This window comes from Leucoraja erinacea, chromosome 34 (genome assembly GCF_028641065.1).
Source record: "Leucoraja erinacea ecotype New England chromosome 34, Leri_hhj_1, whole genome shotgun sequence".
NCBI classification, from domain to species: Eukaryota; Metazoa; Chordata; class Chondrichthyes; order Rajiformes; family Rajidae; genus Leucoraja; species Leucoraja erinaceus.
Genome location: NC_073410.1, coordinates 3366723 through 3390832, shown reverse-complemented (window position 1 = coordinate 3390832; position 24110 = coordinate 3366723). Strand labels below are relative to the sequence as shown.

The 24110-nt window shown below is 41.7% G+C and overlaps 1 protein-coding gene across 1 annotated transcript in view; it reads left to right on the top strand.

The window, feature by feature from the left end:
- LOC129712916 (elongation of very long chain fatty acids protein 6-like) overlaps window positions 1-14683 on the top strand; it is a 35028-nt gene extending 20345 nt beyond the window's left edge. The window contains exons 2-4 of the mRNA XM_055661671.1: window positions 4368-4499; window positions 10717-10868; window positions 12084-14683. Coding sequence (XP_055517646.1) covers window positions 4368-4499; window positions 10717-10868; window positions 12084-12505 — 706 coding nt within the window. The 3' untranslated portion in view covers window positions 12506-14683. The remainder of the gene's footprint in view (window positions 1-4367; window positions 4500-10716; window positions 10869-12083) is intronic.
- The last annotated feature ends 9427 nt before the right edge of the window (window positions 14684-24110 follow it).

The window sequence follows — 24110 nt, the reverse complement described above, 5'->3', positions numbered from 1 at the left end:
TATTTTTACCTGGATAGCATGCAAAACAATATTCTTCACTGTAGAGAAGGAGTGGGTGATGGTTCGGGTCAAGACACTGATGCAGAGGTTGACTGGTTGAAAGTATATGGGCGTCTAGGATGTGGGAGGCTTTATAAAGGGCAGTAGCAAGAGTTCAAGAATAATGCTGCATTACTCTATGCATCTTGATTGGCACAATGTTGGCAACAGGTAATGATTATGAAAAGAACAGGAATATATTATTGTAGCCATGATGTTATGGGTTTATTTGTATTTCAGCATTGAAAGTCGATGTCAGTTCTATGCATTGATGTGCATTGATGTGAAATATGCCAGGAAATCCAGTGCTTTTAAGAATTGTCAAGAAAAGTTGAAACTCTTAGAGTCAGAGTCATACAGCGTGGAAGCAAGCCCTTCGGCCCAATCTGCCCACACCAACCTACATGCCCCATCTGCACTAGACACACCTACCTGCATTTGGCTTGTATCCCTCGAAACCTTTCCCATCCATACACCTGTCCAAATGTGTAGGAAGGAACTGCAGATGTTGGTTTACCCTGAAGAAATACACAAAATGTTGGAGTAACTCAGTGGGACAAGCAGCATCTCTGGAGAAAAGGAATAGATGGCATTTCGGGTTGAAACCGTTCTTCAGACTGAGAGCCAGAGGAGTGGGGAAACTAGAAGTATAACAAGGTACAAAGAACAAATGAATGAAATGTATATCAGGGTCGGCTCTTGAGGTATATCTGCAGATTTCAACGGTAATTGTATTAATTTTGAGCCTTCCCTGAACCTCCATTTGTCATTTCAATAAAAGCAAAATCTGCCATGCATAAATCGGACACTGACTTAAAATTACATTTTAAATTAAGCTAATTCAACAATTATTCCATGATATATTTAAGAATGAGAATGATAAGATGTGATTACAGCTGAAAATGTGTCACAAGAGAAAATCGTTGACTTTGAAGGTTGTGAATAACGATTTTAAAATATCAAAATATATCGATCTGCACAGATTATCTTGGACTTCCCTTTAGCCCAATGTCTGCCTCATGCACAGGCTTTCATTGTAGACTCTTCAATCATTACTTTGGACAAAGATTAATTCACAATCAGAGATTGACAGATTCTTGATTAGTACGAGTGTCAGGGGTTATGGGGAGAAGGCAGTAGAATGGGGTTGAAAGATAGATCAGCCATGATTGAATGGCGCAGTAGACTTGATGGGCCAAATGGACTAATTCTGCTCATAAATGAACAATCTTTCAAATTATACCTGTTAATGTCAAAAATAACATGGAAATTGCTGGAAATACATAGCAGGTTAGGCAGCTTTTGTGGGGAGAGATAAACAGATAATGCTCCAGGTCAGGATTGGATGCCTGTCAATGCCAAACTGATTTGTCTTAATTTTAGAGGCTTTCTCATTCAAATCTCTTACTTGACCTGACTTTCAGTTCAGCTTTGCAGTTGAACCTTGCCTTTAAAGCAGTATTATTTTAACAAGCCCAATGACAATGAGGAGTTGATGTGCACCAAATACATATACAAAAAGCTGGAGTAACTCAGCGGGTCAGACAGCATCTCTAGAGAAAAGGAATAGGTGATGTTTCTGGTCGAGTCTAAAGAAGGATCTCAACCCGAAATGTCACCTATTCAATCAATCAATCTTTATTGTCATCTTGCAAAGCAACAGTTGTACAGTGCAAAATGAGAAGACGTTTCCCAGGGAATACTGGAGCATCGCACATAAAACTTAAACATTTCACACATAAATAAAAACAATCCAGTCCTTGATAAAAACAAGACGAACAGTTCTTTATCCAGATAATTCCTTTTATCCAGAGATGCTGTCTGACCAGCTGAGTTACTCCAGCTTTTTGTGTCTGTCTTTATTTTAAACCAGCATCAGCAGTTCCTTCCAACACCTATTGTTTATAGTTTTGTGCAGGAATTGCAATCAAATTGTGAAGCACTTGAATCTCTAGCCTTTCAACAAAGATGGTGTCATACAGCATGGAAACAGGCCCTGCAGCCTACCATGACCATGCCAACCATCAAGCATCTGGCAATATTCATCCTACTTAACAGCACTCAGTCCAAGCAAAAAAGGTTGGCAAGAAATTTGATGGCGGAGTTTGTAGTGTTCTTCATCGTGTCCGGCCATCTTTAATATCACGTCTTTCCGGTCGTTCAGTGACGGTTGTCGGTCGGTGGTTGCAGAATTGGCTACTTTAGTCAGTGACTGTGGTACAGTTTCTGTCGCTAGCTTTGCCCGGGATGCGCCATGTGGAGGCTTCTGCTTACATCACAGTTGGTAGGGTCATTAGTAGGGAGCTGTATGCACTAGTGGATCTTCAAGGATTGGTCAGGGGAAGACACAGATTTAACACATTAGCTAAAAAAATACGAGGAGATGTGAGAAACAAAAAGTTCTTGCATTGAGGTGTTCGTTCTTAACTGAATGTTATGCTGGTGTCAGTAATACTGAGCATCATTTGTGATGGGACGTGTCAGAACGGTACATGGACACCTTTGAAAATGTAAAATAAAAGATCGTCACACAATTCTGGAGCAATATAACGGGACAGGCAGCATCTCCGGAGTTTTACAAAGATTAATAGAAATAACATTATATTTCATTGTACTTTGGATGACTGGGGTTGAACCAATACTCATGAATTAATGGCTTGTTGAAAGATATAACATTTTCAGATAATTGAGCGTTGAATTAGTTTAGTTTAGAGATACAGGGTGGAAACAGGCCCTTCGGCCCACTGAGTCCACACTGACCAGCGATCACCCGTACACTAGTTCCAGCCAACACACTAGGGATAATTTACAGGAACCAATTCACCTACAAATCCGCATGTCTTTGGAATGTGGGAGGAAACTGGAGCAGCCGGGAAACCCCATGCTGTCACAGGGAGAACCAACAAACTCCATACAGACATCACCTACAGTCAGGATCAAACCCGGGTCTAAGGCAGCAACACTACTGCTGCACCACTGTGCAGCCTCGAATGTTTCACTGAATTTGATTCCTCCAGGAAAACCCAAGGTATACATTATTGCTGCACTGGCAGAATGCTGAACAGTACACCTCATACTGAATGGACAGAGTGGCCTGCAGTTTAATTCACCAGCATGACAATAATGTTTCTTTCTTCTCTGGTTCCCTTGATGACAAACCACTCTTGCTGGGTATCGCTCCAAAAATGAAGGAAATCTCTGGTACCTTGTTCACTAATAATACTCTAAAACCATTAAAACACTGATTATGGTAATTTACATAATGCAATGTTTAATTATGTTTAAATTACCTATCTTCATCAACCCAGTTAAGTAAGGAAAAATGAAAGGACCTATTTTTTATTTTAAAGTACGTTATTTTCTAAAGATTTGAATGCATTGCTCAAATGTAGGAAAACGTTCATGTTTTATGATGAATCAGATTTGTCCTTTTACCCTTCACGGGACGGCTTTGATCTTTGTACAATTAGAGCACGATGTTCTGGTCATATCTCTACCTCACTGTAACACAATAGCTGTGATAGCAATAGCAACTGGAGCTCAGACTAGACGGGACAAGGCGAGCTGGGAAATCTTAGGCTGCAGATTATGTTGATTCAGTTCATCGGTACTCCCTTGACTAATGGTATTCTTGTATCTCCTTAAATATATAAGCCTGCAAAATACTGCAGCCAAAACAAATTGCGTGGTGCAGTTTGGAAATCAACATGCCAGCTATTTGTAGTTTAAATAGACAACTTGCCAATTAGAAGGATTAGGCCACTCGGCCCCTCAAGCCTGTTCTGCCATTCAATGAGATCACGACTGATCTAATAGTACCATATTCCCACCTATGTCTGGTAACCTGCTGTCTCTTTGCTTATAAAGGATTTATCTGCCCATGCCATGGTCATGGAGCACCTGAAACATGCTCCTCCATCCAGCACGACCTATGCCGACCAAAATCTCCCATCTATGCTAGTCCCATTGGCCGTGTTTGGCCCATATCTCTCTAAACATTCCTTTCGCATCCACATCTTTAAAAATATTCAAAGATTAGGCTTTAGTCACTCTTTGAGGAAAATAGTTCATGGTCCTCTCAAAGAAAAGGATATTCCCCTCTGTCTCTGTCTCCAATACTTTTAAGCAATGAACCTTAAGTTTAGACTCTCTCAAAAGTAGAAACATTCTCTTCAACCTGTCAGGACCGATCAGGATCATATGTATTTCAAGTAAGTGACTCCAATGCTTCTCAACTCCAGCAGATGCAAGCCTAGCATGTGTGTTAATGCTGAGTGTGGAGTATAGCAATCTAGTATTAATGACTGTCTCTTCCCCTTTCTCAATAGGAGCAAGTCGTTCCTGTTTTCTGCAGTGTACGCTGCTTTGATCTTTGCTGGGCAGTATTACATGAGAGAGAGAAGTAAGTTTGAGCTGCGAAAACCATTAGTCTTGTGGTCTCTGAGCCTCGCTTTGTTCAGGTGAGTGACCGATGTTTATGTGGCGGTTTCTGATCGCTTGTTCACCTGCCCCTAGAATGTGATGTGTGAACGTTTGAACTCTTTTTCCACTGAACTTCCAACCTCGGAAATTCAGAGGGAAATGAGGATGTTGAGGCAAAATCAAACGTGAAATTAGGCCTGTGGATGTGGAAAGTAATGGGAGAGTCTAGACACTTTTGAGTTTTCTGTGTTACTCCTTCTGTGAGTGAACAGTGTTTGTCATTATTCAGGACACCTCAGTTGAAAATGTCGCTGGAGACAAAGTTTGGACTTTGCACTATTGTTGACATCTCCTGGGTGACCTGGAGGATAGAGAAACAACATCGATATTATGGAGTGGGAGTAATGTACCAAGAGGTTTGTGTGAAATTGGTCAACTCCAACTTCCCGACACTGGAGATGTCAACATTGCACAAATAAGTATCTATCCTAACTCCGCTTCGGCAGCAGCAAGATCAGGAAAAGTCCCATGGTACTGAAGTTGGGACTCAACTCTTTAGCAAAGTGTGCGGAGATCACCTAAGAGTTTTGCTGAGATGCGATTGCATTTCATGAAACCAGTTAATTCTAATAACTTCTGCAATGGAACTAGAATTTTTCAGGATGAGCGATATTCTATGTGCAGTCCAGTAACTGTTGAAAAGGTTGTAATAAATATGCTATAAAGAATAAAGGAACTCAAACATTTCTCAATGGAAGTTATGGATAGGGTGTTAAACACAAACCTCGGAGAGAAAAATAATCTGTAACACATTGGCATACAGCATTGGAGAACTAACACAGAGAGCCATTGTTTCATTAAATCTCCTACGTAATAACTTAATAGTTTATCAAATCTTGCAGGAAAATAACCCTCTCTTGGGTCTCAGGTAACATGCGAATATGAAGTTAACAATTCAGTCTGACATTTGAACTGCCATTAAATAATTGGTGTGTAGGCATTCTCAAGTGATTGTTCCTGCTTCACAATGGATGATAATCACAAACTAATTATACGCTGGACTAGTTTCACATTCCACTTCATTTGGCTGCTTTTATAAATATTGCACAAACACATGCAGTTCGCTCTACACTAGCTCTTGATCATCTTCAAGGAATGATCATAGCTGGATTTGTCACATGGAATTGATATGATAAAAAGTAGATCATTTCACCAAAACTAAACTTTTCAATGAAGCAAATGAAAGCACCTGGGAGTGTACTACAGAAAGAGCAGTGGAATAAGATTCAGTGACAGCACTCAAATGAGAATTGGATAAACACTTGAGAGACACTGATGCAGCAGTAGAGTTGCTGCTTTACAGTGCCAGAAGCCCCAGGGTTCAATCCTGACTACAGGTGCTTGTCTGTAGTTTGTACATTCTCCCCCTGACCTGCGTGGGTTTTCTGACGGGTTCTCTGGTTTCCTCCCACATTCCAAAGATTTACAGAATTGTAGGCTAATTGGAATGGTATAATTGTAAATTGGCACCAGTGTGCGTAGGATAGTGTTAGTGTGCGGGGATCGCTGGTCGGCGTAGACTTGGTGGGGCGGAGGGCCTGTTTCTGTGCTGTATCTCTAAACTAAACTCGGCAGGGCTGTGTAGAGAAAATGGGGATGTGTGACTAGCTGGGATGCTCTTGTATAGAGCCAGTATGGATTCAAGGGGTCAAATGGCCTCCCTCCGTGCTGTACCGATTCTGTTTTGTCATGAAGACCGCTTGCTTCAGATGCAATGGATGAGAAACAATCTACAGAATGTGTTACATTTGCAAGAGGTTGCTTCTATGTCAGCACTGGAGAGATTCAGCAAATGCTGGCCTGTTATAAAAATAAGCCAAAGATGAACATTTTCAACAGCAAGCAACAACATGTAAACAAGAGAGGGCAGAAATGGGATTTGTTGGTTAAGGATTGGCCTTTCCCTTGTCCTGTAGGATATGAGCAACAGAGCTCGATTTTATTTGCAGCTATGTTGTTGTTTTACAATTACCAATATTAGCATTTTCTCTCAGGCCAATCCCCAATGTAATGTGAATCCCTGTTCAAACACCAGACCTTGTAAAATCTCATTACACTTTGACAGAATGAATTTGTGAGATTAACCTTTCACAACCTAAAGCTGAAAATCGCAAACGTTGGCTCCAAGCATCTACAACACATTCAGACACTGCAAAACAGAACACTTTCAATTGATGGACCTTGGGGTAAATTATCCTCCAACATCCAGTTTTATGTCAAAAAGAAACATGTAGACACAAAATGCTGGATTATCTCAGCAGGACAGGCAGCATCTCTGGATAGAAGGATTGGGTGACGTTTCGGGTCAAGACCATTATTCCCAACCCGAAGCATCACCCATTCCTTCTATCCAGAGATGCTGCCTGTCCCGCTGAGTTACTCCAGCTTTTTGTGTCTATCTTCGGTTTAAACCAGCATCTACAGTTCCATCCTACACAGGTAATACAGATCCTAATGATTGGAAGAGCGTTCTTGACGGTTGTCAAAGGTTATGGGGGAAAAGGCAGGAGAATGTGGTTGAGAGGGTAAGGTAGATCAGCCACGATCAAAGGCCAGTGCAGACTCGATGGACCGAATGGCCTAATTCTGCTTCAATGTCTTATGAACATAATTAAACTGTATTTGGATCTGGATGGATGGATGGAGTGATGTGATTTGTTTTCTCTGCCTGTTAATGCAGCTGTTCCACAAAGGTTTTTAGGTTAAGATGCTGTGATCCTAAATATAGTATAGAAATCCCAGTAGCAGGCCATCTGACAGTTTTGTTCCTGTAGCCACGCGGAAAGCAACAGAATATTAGTCTGTTCTGATGTAACACAGGGTGACAATGTCTAGAATGGTAAACACATAGTAAAAGACACACTTTGACTTATAAGTGCCAGTCACGGAAATAATATAAGTGCCAGCTAGAGTCACAGAGTCGTACAGCACACTAGGATAGTGTTAATGTGCAGGGATCAATGGTCAGGGCAGACTCGGTGGGCAGAAGGGCCCGTTTCCGCACTGTATCTCTAAACTAAACTAAACCAAATCAAGTCTGAAACAAAAACTAAGTCTGAAGAAGGGTCTCGACCCGAAACGTTGCCTATTTCCTTCACTCCATAGATGCTGCCTCACCCGCTGAGTTTCTCCAACATTTTTGTCTGCCTTTGATTTTCCAGCATCTGCAGTTCCTTCTTAAACAAATAAACTCAATCAGCACCAGTTTGTTTTTGCATTCCATCTTGGTTGCGATTTTCAGTTTATGTGTCTTTGTCACATTTGATAAAAACTCATTGCAAAACCTGCGGATATAAAGTGCAACAAAATCCCTGTTTCAGAACAAGTTAATGCTCGTGCTTTAATAAGGCACTTCATCAGGCCAGGACTCAGACATTTGCAAATGTATTTAGCTCCCTCTGTTTATAATTCCTCTTGAGTGACTGCTTGAAGCCCTTTTGGATAATGACTCCTTTCACAGGCAATGTATTCACAAATGCAGACCAGAGACTGCAATCAACCAAGACCCTCGAGCTATCGTTTATATGGATTGTGCAAATTCATTCATGTTGAAGCTTGCATCTGGGCTGACCGTAGTGTTAGGTCAAGAGAATTATTCACAGCTTGATGTTCTACGTACGTCATGAGGAAGCGGATTGATCCCAACATGGCAGGTCAGGGGCGACACAGTGGCACAGCGGTAGAGCTACTGCCTTACAGCACCAGAGACCCGAGTTTGATTCTGACTACGGGCGCTGTCTGTACAGTGTGTGTACGTTCTCCCTGTGATCACGTGGGTTTTATCTGGGTGCGCCAGTTTCCTCACACATTTCAATGACGTGCAGGGTTGTAGGTTAATTGGCTTCTTTACATTGTCCCCAGAGTGTAGGATAGAACTAGTGTACGGGTGATCGCTGGACGGTGTGGACTTGTTGGGCCAAAGGGCCTGGTTCTACATTCAATCACTAAACCAAACATGGCAAGTCACTTCGAAGCATCGGGGAAATACTGGAAGTTTCAGAGGCTCACGTTCAGAGCACAAAAGAAGAATGTTTCTTAATATTATGGCTGCAACCTTGTGAGAGGAGGTGTTTGCTTGTGTGAGGTCCATGAGATTCTTGAAATGCAGAGTTTGTGGAGTTAAGGCTGCCCCTTGCTTTGTGTAACACTGTGTATCATTCAACACAGCAACTAATGCAGAAGGAGATTACAGTTTGATCTGTGTACCGTCAGTGAAGTGAAGCTAATTATTGGAGTTACCATTTCCTTGCAAATGTGCATCCAACTGTCGGGATCGTACTTGAGTATGAGATCTGACAAGTCTATTCGAAGGTGAAACACAGGCACAAATATTTCAGTGACTATTGTACTGGCCCTGACCGTCAGTCTGACCGGTGTTGGAAACTTAGCGTTACTTCACACCAACTTGCGGAAGTCTTTGTTCAACCTTTGCTTCTCTCTCGGCTGCCGGGGGTACACGCACACACACACGCACACACACACGCACACACACACGCACACACACACACACACACACACACACACACACACAAATACATACACACAAATACACACACACACACACACACACACACACATACACACACGCACACGTACACACACACACACACACACACACACACAGAATACACACGCACACACACACACACAAATACACACACACAAATACACACACGTATACGCACACACACACAAATGCACACACACACACACAAATACGCACACACACACAAATACATACACACACACACACACACATACGAATACACACACACACACACACACAAATACATACACACAAATACACATACAGACACACACGTATACACACACGCACACACAAATACATGCACACACACAAATACATGCACACACACATACATACACACACACAAATACATACACATACACACACATGCATACATACACACAAATACACATACACATAAAGACACACACACACTCACTCTCACACAGAGCGACCTTACGTTGTTTCAGCTGTGTCAAGCGATGACCAAACTATCTGTTATATTAGATTCTTTGAAGCTTTCACCAGTGAGTTTTCCATTAAGTGAAATACAATATTCCCTGAGGCCACCAAACAAAAAGAAAAAGTTGTCCTGGGAGAACACAATATCATTTAGTGAAGTTATTAAAGGTATGAGTTTTCTCCAAGTAACCAGATAGTCGTGTTGGCTACCTGTTTTTTAGTAGTTGTTCTATAGAGAATGTGGATGCTTCTTTTCCCAGTTAAATACTGGAATAGTGAACCAGTTATCTTTGTTTCTCATAATAGGTGTCGTCAGAGGTAAATTTTGAGTCAAAATGAAGGATTAGGTCATAACGTTATTGCATCACTAAGACCACTGATTCTCATCTCTCTCTCTTGTTTTGATTGAAAGATACAGCATGGAAACGGGCCCTTTGGCCCACCGTGTCCACGCTGACCAACGATCACCCGTTCACACCAGTTTTATGTTATCCTACTTTTTCATTCGCTAGCAACACACTGGGGCAATTTTACAGAACCCAATTAACCCACAAACATGCACAGATCTATCAGATCTCCCCTTAGCCTCAGATGCTTAAAAAAAAATCCATGTTTGTTCAACTTCTCCCTGTAGCTAATACTCTCCAAAGCCTCCACATCTGACCTGTAGTGAGGTGACCAGAACTGCACACCATACTCCGAATGCAGCCAAACAAAGATTCTACAAAGCTGCAGCATGAGATGGAATCCACTGAGCAAGTAAAGGGAACAATTAATATGTACATAGCTTTATGGAAAATAAACTGATACAATGTTGGACGTCACATTGAATAGATCAATTTTAAATTAAAAAAAACTCTAATCCACCAGACATATAATCCTGAAACGTATCTACCACAACTCAACTCAAAGAATGGAAATTTGGATCTGCTGTTTCTTTACCGAACTCAGTTATAATCCAGCAGTTCCACTGTGTGGCTTCTGATAAACTTGCATCAGTAGAAAGGTACAGATGGCTGTGAAGTTCAGATGGTGCATTGGGAAATAGATGATATTAAAAATGTCAAAAAAGGTTAAACATATTAGCAGCACACAAATTTACCCCATTAGTGTATCATCTATTCCCAATTATAGATGAACTAGGGAATGGACTATATTGAAATACTGTGACAATGATGGTGAGAATGTATTTTTCTTCCCCACAGTATACTTGGTGCTTTCAGAACAGGATGGTACATGTGGCACGTCCTTTACACCAGTGGCTTCAAGCAATCTGTGTGCGACCAAAGCTTCTACAATGGACCTGTCAGCAAATTCTGGGCATATGCATTTGTCCTGAGCAAAGCACCAGAACTAGGTGAGATAAAGAACGTCACAAGAACTCTTTCCTTTGCAACACCTTTATTCCAATTTTGAACATTTGAAGTTGAGTCCTGTCAGAACTGTCATCCCATTCTGTGCAGCTCAAAGCTCCCTCTTGGCAAGCAAGAATGAACAAACTGCACTTGATTAGATACTGAAGATAGACACAAAAAGCTGGAGTAACTCAGCGGGTCAGACAGCATCTCTGGAGTAAGGAATAGGTGATGCTGAGTTACTTTAGCTTTTTGTGTCTACCTTCGGTTTAAACCAGCATCAGCAGTTCCTTCCTACATACTTGATTAGATACCTCTGGGCTTGGGTTGTAGTCAAAGATTATACCTCTCTTCTGACCTCTCTAAGCAAGCTTGATCTTACTTATTTTAAAGGTGAGACAAGCCTTGAATTTACGGTGTTGCACCATTTTCCTTTGCAATTAATGCAAAAGCATTAGCCTGAGATTTTTGATTAAAAGCTGCCAAAGACTATTATTAAGGAAACATTTTTTCACACGGAGAGTTGTGAATCTGTGGAATTCACTGAAGGCAGTGGAGGCCAATTCTCTGGAGGCTTTCAAGAGAGATAGATCTCTTAAAGATAGAGTCAAGAGATATGGGGAGAAGGCAGGAACAGGGTACTGGTTGGGGATGATCAGCCATGATCACAGTGAATGGCAGTGCTGGCTCGAAGGGCCGAATGGCCTACTTCCTGTACCTATTGTCTATTAAAATACGATAAATTCGGTCCTCACCCGCTGAGATTCTCCAACATTTTTGTCTACCTTCTGCTTCTGTCTGCTGAGTTTAGATGAGGGGGGACCTTACTGAAAGAGTGAATGTGGAGAGGATGTTTCCACTAGTGTGAGAGTCTAGGACCAGAGGGCATAGCCACAGAATAAAAGAGATGTACCTTTGGAAAGGAGATGGGAAGGAATTTATTTAGTCAGAGGGTGGTGAATCTGTGGAATTCCATGCCACAGACGGCTGTGGAGGCCAAGTCAATGGATATGTTTAAGGAAGCGATTGACAGATTCTTGATTACTAAGGGTGTCAGGGGTCATGGGGCATAGGCAGGAGAATGGGGTTGAGAGGGAAAGATAGATCAGCCATGATTGAATGACGGAGTAGACTTGATGGGCAAAATGGCTGAAATCTGCTCCTCAAACTTATGACCTTATGAGATTTGCTGAAATGTCTGATGCCTTCTATTGCAGGTGACACAATATTCATCGTGCTACGGAAGCAGAAGCTGATATTCCTGCACTGGTATCACCACATCACAGTGTTGCTCTACTCCTGGTACTCCTACAAAGACATGGTGGCAGGAGGTGGCTGGTTCATGACTATGAACTACGGTGTCCACGCCTTCATGTACTCGTACTTCACGCTCCGCGCGGCTGGCTTCCATGTGCCACGCCGATTTGCCATGCTTATCACCCTCACCCAGATCATGCAGATGGTCATGGGGATGCTGGTCAACGTGTTGATTTATATGTGGATGGAAGAGGGCCTGTGCCCTTCTTTCTTTGAAAATATCATCTTGTCCTCCATTATGTATTTTAGCTACTTCCTCCTCTTTTGCTGCTTCTTCTACGAAACTTACTTGAGTAGAAAGAAGCGTTTAAAGGCCGAATAAGCTCAAGACCGGGAATGGAATGAATGGAATAGTGTCAGGCATGGATGCTGTTAAGATTTTCGTCCAAACGGTTTAAGGTGACTTGACACCAGCTGTGGATTGACGTAGATTTTGATAGGATCACACTCTTCCATGTTCATGTTCCACACTGCTCTCTCCATTAGATGGTGTTGGCTGGCACCACATGCTCCTGGATACCACTGATGGTATCCCACAATGTTTGAGACCAGAACCCTGTCCTTTCCTTGTTTTCGAATAAGCCATGTGATGTTGAACCAGAGCAGAGAGCAGTAAAGTGGAGGTGAATGGGACCATGCCCGTAGTGCATGCCAAAGAGCTCAGCCATGGTTGTGGAGTGTTGGGTTGGAGGTTCTGTAAGAAGTCCTGGTTGTTTGATCTGTCTGAGCTTCCCCCTGTGTATTACTGCAGTAAGATCACAAGGACAAAGGACAGAGGCTATTGGAAGTATATCATATGTAATACTAATTCAACACAAAGTTACTTTTGACCTTTACTGGGCTCGTACAAAACTTGCTGAACAGTGCGTGGAGGGTCACAACACCTCACATTCTCCCTAGACGTAGAGACACCATTAGTGTTTGGATTTAACACTAGTGTTGGTCCTATTGACTGCACATATCTTCAGGAGGTAACAAAGTTAGCACTTGGTAAGTTGATCATTTTACCAGAATCTAGAAGACCTAGCCATGGAGGTATTTATTCTATTTATACAATCAAAAGGTACAAGGTGGTTCTTCCTTTGTCATGTACACTGTTGCCTCTAATGAGTAGGTTTTTAACATAATATTTCAAGGAACCAAATCCCATTATATACAGCTGCACCTTGATTATTAAATAGTAAGCTTTTTAAATTAACAGATGGCAGTGGGATAGAAAGTAGTTAAATATATGTTTTTATTTTAATAGCTAGACTTTATTGAATTTTAATGAAATTGCTGCGAGCAGTGATTGTTAGCAGTATTAGTACAGAAATGCTTAGCACATTCCTTCGTCCAGATTTTATCTGGAGAAAGTTAACCAAATTGAAGTAAATGAACAAAGTTCCATCAAAACTGTAGGATGGACAATTATTTGGAAGCACGGAGTCAGCAGATATATCATATATCACCAACAATAATTTGTAAACCTCAGTATTGCACAGTCGACATGTATATTCAAAACATTAGATTGTCATCTTCTAGAGTAAACAAAATCCTTTGGTTAAGCCAACGCCATTCTGAATATATTTTAATGTTAATCACAGCACACTGTTCTCTCATTATGAGGGTCAATTATTTTATAGTTATTGAACTTGGTGTCTCAGTTTAGTTTTGGTTATACATTTTTGTGCTTCTTCGATAAGTTTGTTAAATGTGTCCTTTGGTCTAAATCATTACCTGTGCATTGACGAACTCCTGGTCTGTTGAAGGCTTAATACATCGTTTAGATTGGAGATTCATCAGAAAAGACAACAAAGCATTGTTATTCCTACTGGGATATTCCTTGGCTCACGAAGGATGAGATGCATGGATCTTACCATGTACCTAACACCCTCCTCAGTACCGGGGTGCTGAAGGGGAGCTCGGCTTTGCTGGGTGGTGTAGACGCTAGCTCTGTCAAGCGAGAACCAGTGACCGAGAGAAAAAAACAGTGGTAGAGCAACTTAGTGTTTCAGACAGCATTTGAGGAAGAGAAATGCACAGACAACATTTCGGGTTGCATCGGTCTAAAGAAGGGTTCCAACCGGAAACGTCATCTGTCCATATCCCTCACCGATGATTCCTGACCCGTTGAGTTCCTCCAGCACTTTGTTTTTGGCTCAAGATTCCAGCTTCTGCGGTCTCTCGTGTCTCGATTGCCACAGATGGCTGTGGTGGCCAGGTCAGTGGATACTTTTAAGGCAGAGATTGATAGATTCTTGGTTAGTACGGGACTCGGGTGTCACGCGGAGAAGGCAGGAGAATGGGGTTTGGAGGGAGAGATATATCAGCCATGATTGAATGGCATGAGTAGACTTGATGGGCCGAAGTCGGGCATTGTTGTCCATTGCACAAGTTGTAGTCTGAATTCAGCTTCACGCTCTCAAGAATTCCACCAGACCAACTTCAAGCAGAGATGTAACTACAGCATTTTAACAAAAGGAGTTTTTTATTAAAAAATCAACAAGAGTGGGGGGTGGAGGGGGAGGGGGGGGGGGGGGGGGAGCACACACATTCTTACTGGAATTCATTGCAAACCTGTCCTTTGTACTCTATAAACCTGAAACAGTTGCAAACTTTACAGGTTATTAATAGGAATGCTAATAGTTGGATAGTGTTGGACCCTTTCCCCAGCTCCCTACCCCCTTCAACGCTAGCACCCACCCTCTGGGCCTTTTAGTAATCCTGCTGTTACTTCAGTTGTGCCGCTATGAGTTCAGAAAAGACCTCTTGTCTAACTTTGTGAGTAGTTAGTTAGTTAGTTATTTTGAATAGCTTTCTATTCATAGTGAAATGTGGTAGTTTTAATTGCTATGAATTACTTTCATTGAGAAACGATTGATTAATTGTTTGAAGTAATGAGCAAGGGAACAATGACTGGATGCAGTTAAAATTGTGTAAGTGTTTGTGTGTCTGGGACTGTGTGAATAAAGGAATTTGCATTCTCAGCCAACAGTGAGAGAATGAAGAATATTGAAAAATAGAATGTGCGTAGAATAATTTATCAATGTAAATAAAGGCGATAAATATTTGCACCTGGAATCCTAAAAATGGTCTATGGTTCACTGTAATCACCTGGGCTTTAGATCATTTTTAGTAGCTGCTGAGGCACTGAATAATTATAGGAAGGTTGAAGAGATTCAAGAATAAAAACATGAAATGTAGTAAAACAGGCAGCATCTGTGAGCAAGCATAATTCAATGACGCTTGGAAAACAGTTCCGAATCATTTACCTTGTTTCTCTTTCCACAGATACTGCCTGATCTGATGAGTGTTTCTGTCATTTTTGGTTCCTGTTTTAAATTCCCAGCAACTACAGTTTTTTGCTCTGATGCATACATATGTGCATTTAATATTTGACAGTATTTTAGGTTCCTTCCTTGGGTAGTATTTCTTTATGTTCAACTTAAGTGGAAAAAAAGCTTTAAAAACTTGTTTATTTTTACATTAAAAAAGATAAGAAAACTGGAAAAAAAAAGCTTTGATACAGAGCTACTAGATTTTATTTTGTAATTTTGTTTTAAACAGGGCAGTTGGAGCGTTTAACCTGAACGCTTTAATGTGCTCCCATCTCATTAAGTCCCATCGTGTGTCCATTGCTGAGCCCTTTTGTTTTAAGAAGAAACGCATTAGTTTCATTATTCTTTCTGCTCTGAGAATGTGGATTTCTGTTTCCTCAGCTCAATTATTGTCTTGGGACCTGAGCAGTAACAGGAAGATGGGAAAGCAGAACTTGTGGTCTAATTGCACCGAGACTCCAGGTGGACTTTATCCAAGCCAGGTGGTTTGCAGTGCAGTTAATTTGTTCCTTCATGGGATGTTGTCGGAATGTGGTAAGGTCAGCATTTATTATCCACTGAAGATAGACACAAGAAGCTGGAGTAACTCAGTGGGTTAGCAGCGCATATTATCCACCTGCTCAATCCCTCATCTGATTATTTCTTTCGGCCCCTCACATTGAGGCTACCACGTTGATGGGTTGATTGGGTCAGTATAGTTTGTGCTCAACATAGAAAATAGGTGCAGGAGGAGGCCATTCGGCCCTTCGAGCCAGCACCGCCATCCATTGTGATCATAGCTGATCGTCCCCTATCAATAACCCGTGCCTGCCTTCTCCCCATATCCGTTGAATCCACTAGCCCCTAGAGCTCTATCTAACTCTCTCTTAAAATCCATCCAGTGACTTGGCCTCCACTGCCCTCTGTGGAGGCCAACTCTCTGGGTGAAAAAGTTTTTTCTCACCTCAATCTTAAATGACCCCTTTATTCTAAGACTGTGGCCCCTGGTTCTGGACACCCAACATTGGGATCATTTTTCTTGCATCTAGCTTGTCCAGTCCTTTTATAATTTTATATGTTTCTATAAGATCTCCCCTCATCCTTCTAAACTCCAGTGAATACAAGCCTAGTCTTTTCAATCTTTCCTCGTATGACAGTCCCACCATCCCATGGATCAATCTCGTGAACCTACGCTGCACTGCCTCAAGGATGTCCTTCCTTAAATTAGGAGACCAAAACTGTTCATAATACTCTGGATGTGGTCTCACCAGAGCCCCACACAGTGACTGAGTAAGTAGGCACAATCGCTTAAATAATTGTACAGTAACAACATTGCATATCGGGTCATATGTACAGGTAGAGAGTGGGGTGGAAAGAAAGTTCTCTAGAGTATTTGAATGGAAACATGGCGATCCATGTATAAGCCAACCTGGACAAGAACAACAGCTTTTCCTCACTTAAGTAGATTAATGAACCAGATGAGGTTTTTATGGTAATATGGGAGATTCAATGTCACTGTTACTGCCACCAACTTCATCTTTAATAAGGTATTTTAATTATCCTTATTCCATGGCTGATGTTGTAGGATTTAAACTCGTGTCCACAAGCCAGTTGTCCAATCCTCCCCAGTAACCTTTGTGTCACCATAAGCAGGAGGTGTATGTCGATACTGCTAAAGGGAGGAGGAAATTTTAATCCAACACATTGTTTGAAGTTAAATCCCCAAGACAAGTTAAAACCAGTGAAGGCAAGTTCAGACAAAGCACATTCAAAGTGGTTCACATGTCAGGTAGTGGAGACTGAAAGTCTTTCGGGATATCATGAGCAAGAGCATTTAGTGCCATTTTAGTTTTAAATCTTTTTAATGCAACGATAGAGTGGATAAATATAATATTTTCAATAGCCAGTATATATTGAAGTGTTTAATTCAATTTGTTTTATAATCTACACAGAAATTAATTCATTTACTGGATTCATAAGTTGAATAGTAATGCAGCCAGAAAGCAGGTTTACAATATGTTTTCTGTAGCCTCATCAGGAGCTGTCACAAGAACAGATCCCACAGTTAAAACATCCGGTATTTGAATTGTATCCTTGTATAAGATCAACTTAATTTTATATATCTTTATCATTTTAAGGGAGGATTATGATTTGAAACACTTTCTGGACATTCAGTAACTATTGTATATGAATGCATTAAATACCAATTTACTAATAGTTTTGAGGTCAGTAGTCTGAGATTACATTTAATGGCAACAAAGATTAATGTTACAATAGGTTTAGAAGATGGCGAGTTGGATAAAATATACAGGGAGATAGCAGTTGTTTCAGTCAGAGTCAGTGCTAAAGTGACGACATAAATAGGTGCAACCTATTAAATAACTGTACAGTAACAACATAGCATATCAGCTCATATGTACAGGTAGAGAGGAGTGCAGAAAGGATGCTCTCGTGAGTAACAGGGGTTGTCCACATGTATTAGGCCTGGACTTCCTGAAGCTGGGAGGCACAGCAAGGGTTGGTGATTGGTGCCACCTTCTGAAGTAAGATTAGCCTCAGACCTGCTAGCTGGCCCATATTTTCAATGTGAATGAACATGGAACAGAAAAAGAAGCATTGCCATAGATCGTACTGAGGGTTGCAATGAAATGCAATTGCTACCAGCACTAGACAGCCAATATTTCTGAAAATGAGAAGCCATCACCTCATGCCAAATCACACATTTTGTTTACTCCTATGAAATATATATAGGGCAGATATTCACCAGGTTGCTAGCATCATATATGCAGCTTAGAAATGCCTATGTATTAGACTCTGCTTCCAAAAAATTGGTGCATCAAAATAGGTGCATATCATGTTGGAAGCAGAGTGTCACACACAGACACAGCCAAACACGCACATCTCTATCCCAATCACTTCATTGATGATTGCGTTTATAAGTGACTATATTGTATGTTACTTCATTGACTGTGGGGTTTTAGCCAATTCTGAATTTATACTTGAGTTAGTTACCCTTGGAATATGAAAGCCATAAATTGATCCAGCTTTAGTTAGTGTTTAGTAGTGAGTAGATTCACTGCCACCAAGACAAGAATTGTTTATTCATATTTCAGGATCTGGCATTGCTGTCAAGAGCAGCAAATCTTGTCCAGTGGTCAGTGACCATGAACGCAGTGGCTTGCTTGCCCATTCCAGAGGGCATTTAGGAGGCAACACACTGGTGTTAATATTACAGGCCAGACCAGGCTGATTCCTTGAGGGACATGCAGTTCTGTGGTCATCAATACTAATGGCAAGTGCTTTAAATTCCAGGTTAGTGGCAGCTGCCAGAGAGGGAGTTACTTGGATTTTTGTGATGTTAGTCCAGCCGTGAGTATTACAGGTCGTGGACTTTCACCGAGGCTGCCAAACATTAAATAGAGGTCTTTAATTGGGTTGGAGAAAGAGAAATGGAGATGATGTTTCTCTTTGCAGGTTAGATCAGAACTAGGGATGAGAGGTAAAAAATGTACAATTTAATCAGGGAGAAATCATTTGACTCCAAAGGGTAATCAAACTATGAAGCTTACCAGCACAAGGAGTGGTATTTTAAGAAGGAAGATAAATTTGTGATGGAGCAAGAAATATGTGAAGTGACCAAATGCCACATATGGGCAGGCGGGAACACAGATCAGGTATACTCTGCTTCTAAGCTGTAGATACTATTGAATTGGATACTTTATTGTCACATGTGACAAGTCACAGTGAAATTCTTTGCTTGCACACCCAAGGTATGCCAATAGCTGCCACATAAAGGGCGCTGAGAAAGTTACAAAGTATCCCAGGCCGTGTCCTCCTTTGTTCTTTCTCCCCATCCTCACGCTGAAATACCATGTAGTGCATTGTAATAGCAGGTGAATGAACGAAGGGAGAGGAAATGGCAGCTGAACATCTGGACAAAATATTGATCCAGCATAAAGCTTTAAGAAGCCACTCAGAGCTAACCCTTGCAGAAATGCACAGATCTAAATGTATTTCCCTCACATGTAATGTTTGCAGTAGGTGCATATATCTCACATGACCAGGGAGAGGATGAGAATTTTATACAAATCGATTAGTGTGGAATGGAAAGGAGATTTCAAAACTTATGCTGGAGAGAAAAAGGCATCTTTCCCAAAATCACTTACAAGGTATGGGGTTGTTTATTTTCCAAATTTGCAAAGGGAAAAAAACAGCACGGTTTTTCACAGTAGAAATTGGGGATAATTCAAATCGATAATAGCAGTTCATAAAGTGAGGGGTTTTCTCAATTAAAGTATCATTGGTGCTTTCTTCCCCCTGATTTACTAACCCCCAGCGATGTTGAAGCATCACAGCACTATCTTGTCCAGCAACTAAATGAAAAATGATGGCTTTGTGATTCCTGTTTACTTTCAACAAGCCTTCAGGGTCACGTTGAACAGGGATCAGTCTGGTCGTAAAACAGTTAGGATTGGAAGCGGATCTTAAAGCAAAATGAAAGAATACATTGAAATAGGAACGTGCTCAAGTTAAAACGTGACCCGACCACAACCAGACTAGCCCAAACCTGCGCACTGGATGTTCTTCCCTAGCGAACCAATTTGACCAGTGTTGTAAATATAATAATGTCAGACATGCTATAGATCTGTTTGTGGAGTAACACCGAATGTTAATCAAGAACAGGGACAGGTGCAATAATGCAGAGCAGATTGGCCAGACCTGAATGAAGTAGAGAGCCGGCCCATCACAGTCCGAGAAAAGCATTTCATTAGAACGTTCACCCGAGCAGGATACAATAGAGTTAGGTCCTGACAAGTTTGGGCTGGGTGGCTAGCTCCTGATCAAGGAAGACTTGGTTTCTCATGTTATGAACAGGTTATGCCTCCCCTTGTCTCGCTCCATGCTTCACCATGTGTGGGTGCAGTGGTAGAACAGACCTACTGCTGGCTTTCTTTCTGCATCAATTTCAATGTCTTGTCGCTCTTAAATGTGGATTTAATTGTTGAGTAAGGTTGTTCTCCACCTTTAGCCTAAATGTCGGTCTATTCCAGATGTGACCCAAGTTTACAGTGAATCAATAGAAATTCATAGTCGTTACGAGCAACGTTCGCCAAAATGGGGCAGAAATTTGTCATTGGTTGTAAATTTGTGTCTGTGAGGGTGTCGGCTACCAGTTGCACTCACTTCTAGCCCATTCTGCTCCATGCATTTTGTATCCATTGCACAGTATTCCAAAGGATTTCTCCTCTCTACACAAGAGCCAAATGGTCACAAATACTCTGGCAAACAGCAATGAATTCTGTTAATGTTCCTCGTCACTTGTGAGATGTTTCTAAACTTGTATATACTGTTTCATCTGTATCTTGATCACCTGTCTCACTTGGACATGGTTATCCCACACAAGGGAATAAAGAAACTCAAAAGAAAGAGCCAGTGTGGACAAAGGTATCTGGGCATTCACGACAAAATGTACATCTAGACCAGTGGTTCCCAACCTTTTTTTGGCCATGCCCCACCTAATCACCTCTAAAATCCTGATGCCCCCTGCCCCCCCATGTGGTGATATATAATTCTTCTCATTTCAATACCTTGGTTTAAACAAGCTTCAAAAGAACATGGTTCAATAAATAAGGTTCTCCCTTGACCTCGCGCGCTTCGTGCGATGTGCATGAAGAGCGATGGCGCGGTGATTATGTAATAACTACACAATAAAGACCTTTTTTACCCCCAAAAAATTATTTACTCAAAATAACATCTGAAACATAAACTACATATGTTTACCCGATGGCAAATCTAAAAAAAATAAAAATCGGAAATTTGGACCCAGACCTCCTCAGTTGCGCTCAATTGCCCCCCTTAAAAATCAAATTGCCCCCCTGTGGGGCGTATGCCCCACGTTGGGAACCACTGGTCTAGACTTAAATCCCAACCCAATCCAACTAGGGATTTACAGCTCTATCACTTTATTTCTTACAGTATCCAAGTTTTAAATGTATACCAAAGTCATTCCTGAAAGAAGTCAGTGTTTTGTTCAAATATTCGCTGTGACTAATTCCATTGCATCCTTACATCACTCACTGCACTAAGGCTCCAGTATTAGCCACCTGAGTAGCAGGAGTTGAGGGGAAAAAAAATCACAGCATTGCCCATCAGTGGTCACTTGCCCCAACCTTGTATGTGCCAAAAAAGGATAGAAATGCAGCATCAACCTGCTCTTATCTAATCCACAGCTACCATCCTTTCTCGGCTAACCTCTTTCAGACGATGCTGATACTCAAGAGTCTAGGTCTGACCTTCAAGTATTCAATGTGTCCATCTTCCAATGCAGCTGTTCCTCGTGACATGTCATCACGACTCTCTTCATAAGCAGCTGTCCACCATAAGGAAATCCTGACGTCGGTCAGAGTTTCTTGTCGTGCCCACACCGCAAACTACGAGGCCGCTGAGCTTGGGGCCCTTGCTTGCTTATTGACACCATTTCCACCCCACGTCCAGTGCAGTGCCTTAATAACTGGGGAGCAGAAACTGACACCAATAGATGGGAACTGTTCAGACATAAAACATGCCTCACCCATATCCACTTGGCAGTCCATGGAGCCATACGAAGTGATTGTCTACAGTCGTTTCTTTGAGAACTGCCTTTCCTAGTGTCTGGAAACAAGCTGATCCAACAGGTATTGTTTCATGGTGCCATCTCATTCCACAAAGACAGTGTCGTTTTTATTTTCCTTAAGTCTGCTTTTCAACGCAGTGTTCAAATGTATTATAAATGTACCAATCTTCTGTACATACACATTCTCTATGCATTTGTGTTTTAAAAAATGCCTACTTCATTGTCAATGTAATCATTAAAAATTTAAACAATTCCTTGAGTGTGCTTTATTTTAGAAAAGAAAATGCTCCAGATATTCTTGTTTTCCTCGTGTAGTGTAAATGTTAACAAATACTTAGCAGCAGAATCGAAAGATTACAGCAAGCTTACACCCCAGCCGTATGAACATTGACTTCTCCAATTTCAGGTAGTCCTTGCTTTCTCCGCCTTTCCCCTCCCCAGCTCTCCCACAGCCCACTGTCTCCGCCTCTTCCCCCCCCCACCCCACTTTAGTCTGAAGAAGGGTCTCGACCTGAAACGTCACCTATTCCTTTGCTCCATAGATGCTGCCTCACCCACTGAGTTTCTTCAGCTTTTTTATCTACAGCAAGCTGATAGTTCAGCCCACTCTGTCCATGCTGGTCAACACTACATGTTGGGTTAATGTCAGTTCCCAGTATTACGTTCAAGAGCCAAGAATGTTAGGAAGGAACTACAGATGCTGGTTGAAATGGATGCACACAAATGCTGGAGTATCTCAGTGGGACATGCAGCATCTCTGGAGGGAAGGAATGGGTGACGTTTCATGTTGAGACCCCCATGCAGTTTTACTCCAGAGATTTAACCAGAGCAGGTGTCTATCTTCGCCAAGAATGTTTCGTTGCCATATGAACTGACAACAGAACAATTGAATTCTTACCTGCAGCAGCATAAAAGGCCTGTAAATACAATACGCATAGTAATATATAACAAGCAGAAATACAATCAATTAATTGATTCCGCCTCAAGTTCCAAGTATTAGGTTCAGTATGGTAACTCAGTGTTTGAGCTGTACAGCATGGAAACAGGCCCTTCAGCCCACCTTGCACTTGCTGACCAAGATGCCCCAATAACACAATTCCGACCTGCTGTGTTAGGCCCATCTCCCTCTAAACCTTTCCCATCCATGTATCTGTCCAAATGTATTTTAAATGCTGCTATTGTCCCTCCTCAACAGCCTCCTCCTCTGACTGATTTTTCCATGTACCCCCTTCCGTCTATGTGAAAAAGTGGTCCCTCAAGTTCCTATTAAATCTTTCCCTTCTCATCTTGAACCTATGTCCTCTGATTATTGATTCCCCTGCTCTGGTTAAAACTCTGTGCATTCACCATATCTATCCCCCTCGTGATTTTATACACCACTGTTAGATCCCTATTCATCCTCCTGCACTCTAAGGAATAAAGTCCTAAACGGCCCAACCTCTCCCTGTAGCTCAAGCCCTCAAGTCCTGGCAACAGCAATGTTCTCAGCATTATGGACATAGCACCTGCAGCTTATGATTCTACCGCAGCTAGTTTTGAAATGCCCGACTTGTGCCCGGCTTTTTCCACACTTTTACTGGCAGCAGCGCGCATTTTAAAATGTGCTGCTTGCAAGAACAACAACAGCAAAGTCAGCATTCATGGTGTTACATAATTCAAAACATGATGTAAAGTGTCCGTACAAGGACATTTGACCAGAATCAGAAGCACGTTCGTACACACTTTCTATCAGTGATGCTGACCATCAAGGACTTCTCTGGCCACTCCAAGTACATTCACTGGAGTGGTGTGCCCCCTGGCCAAGCACACAGCTGCCAGATCAGACCTAAACTCGACCTCAGAATTACGAGGCAATCTCTTTGAAACGCACGGTTCCAGGAGGATGTGCACCCTCACAGGAAGCTTGGTGGGTAGGAAGTAACTGCAGATGCTGGTTTATACCGCATATGGACACAAAACGCTGGAGTAACTCAGCGGGTCAGGCAGCATCTCTGGAGAAAAGGAATAGGTGACTT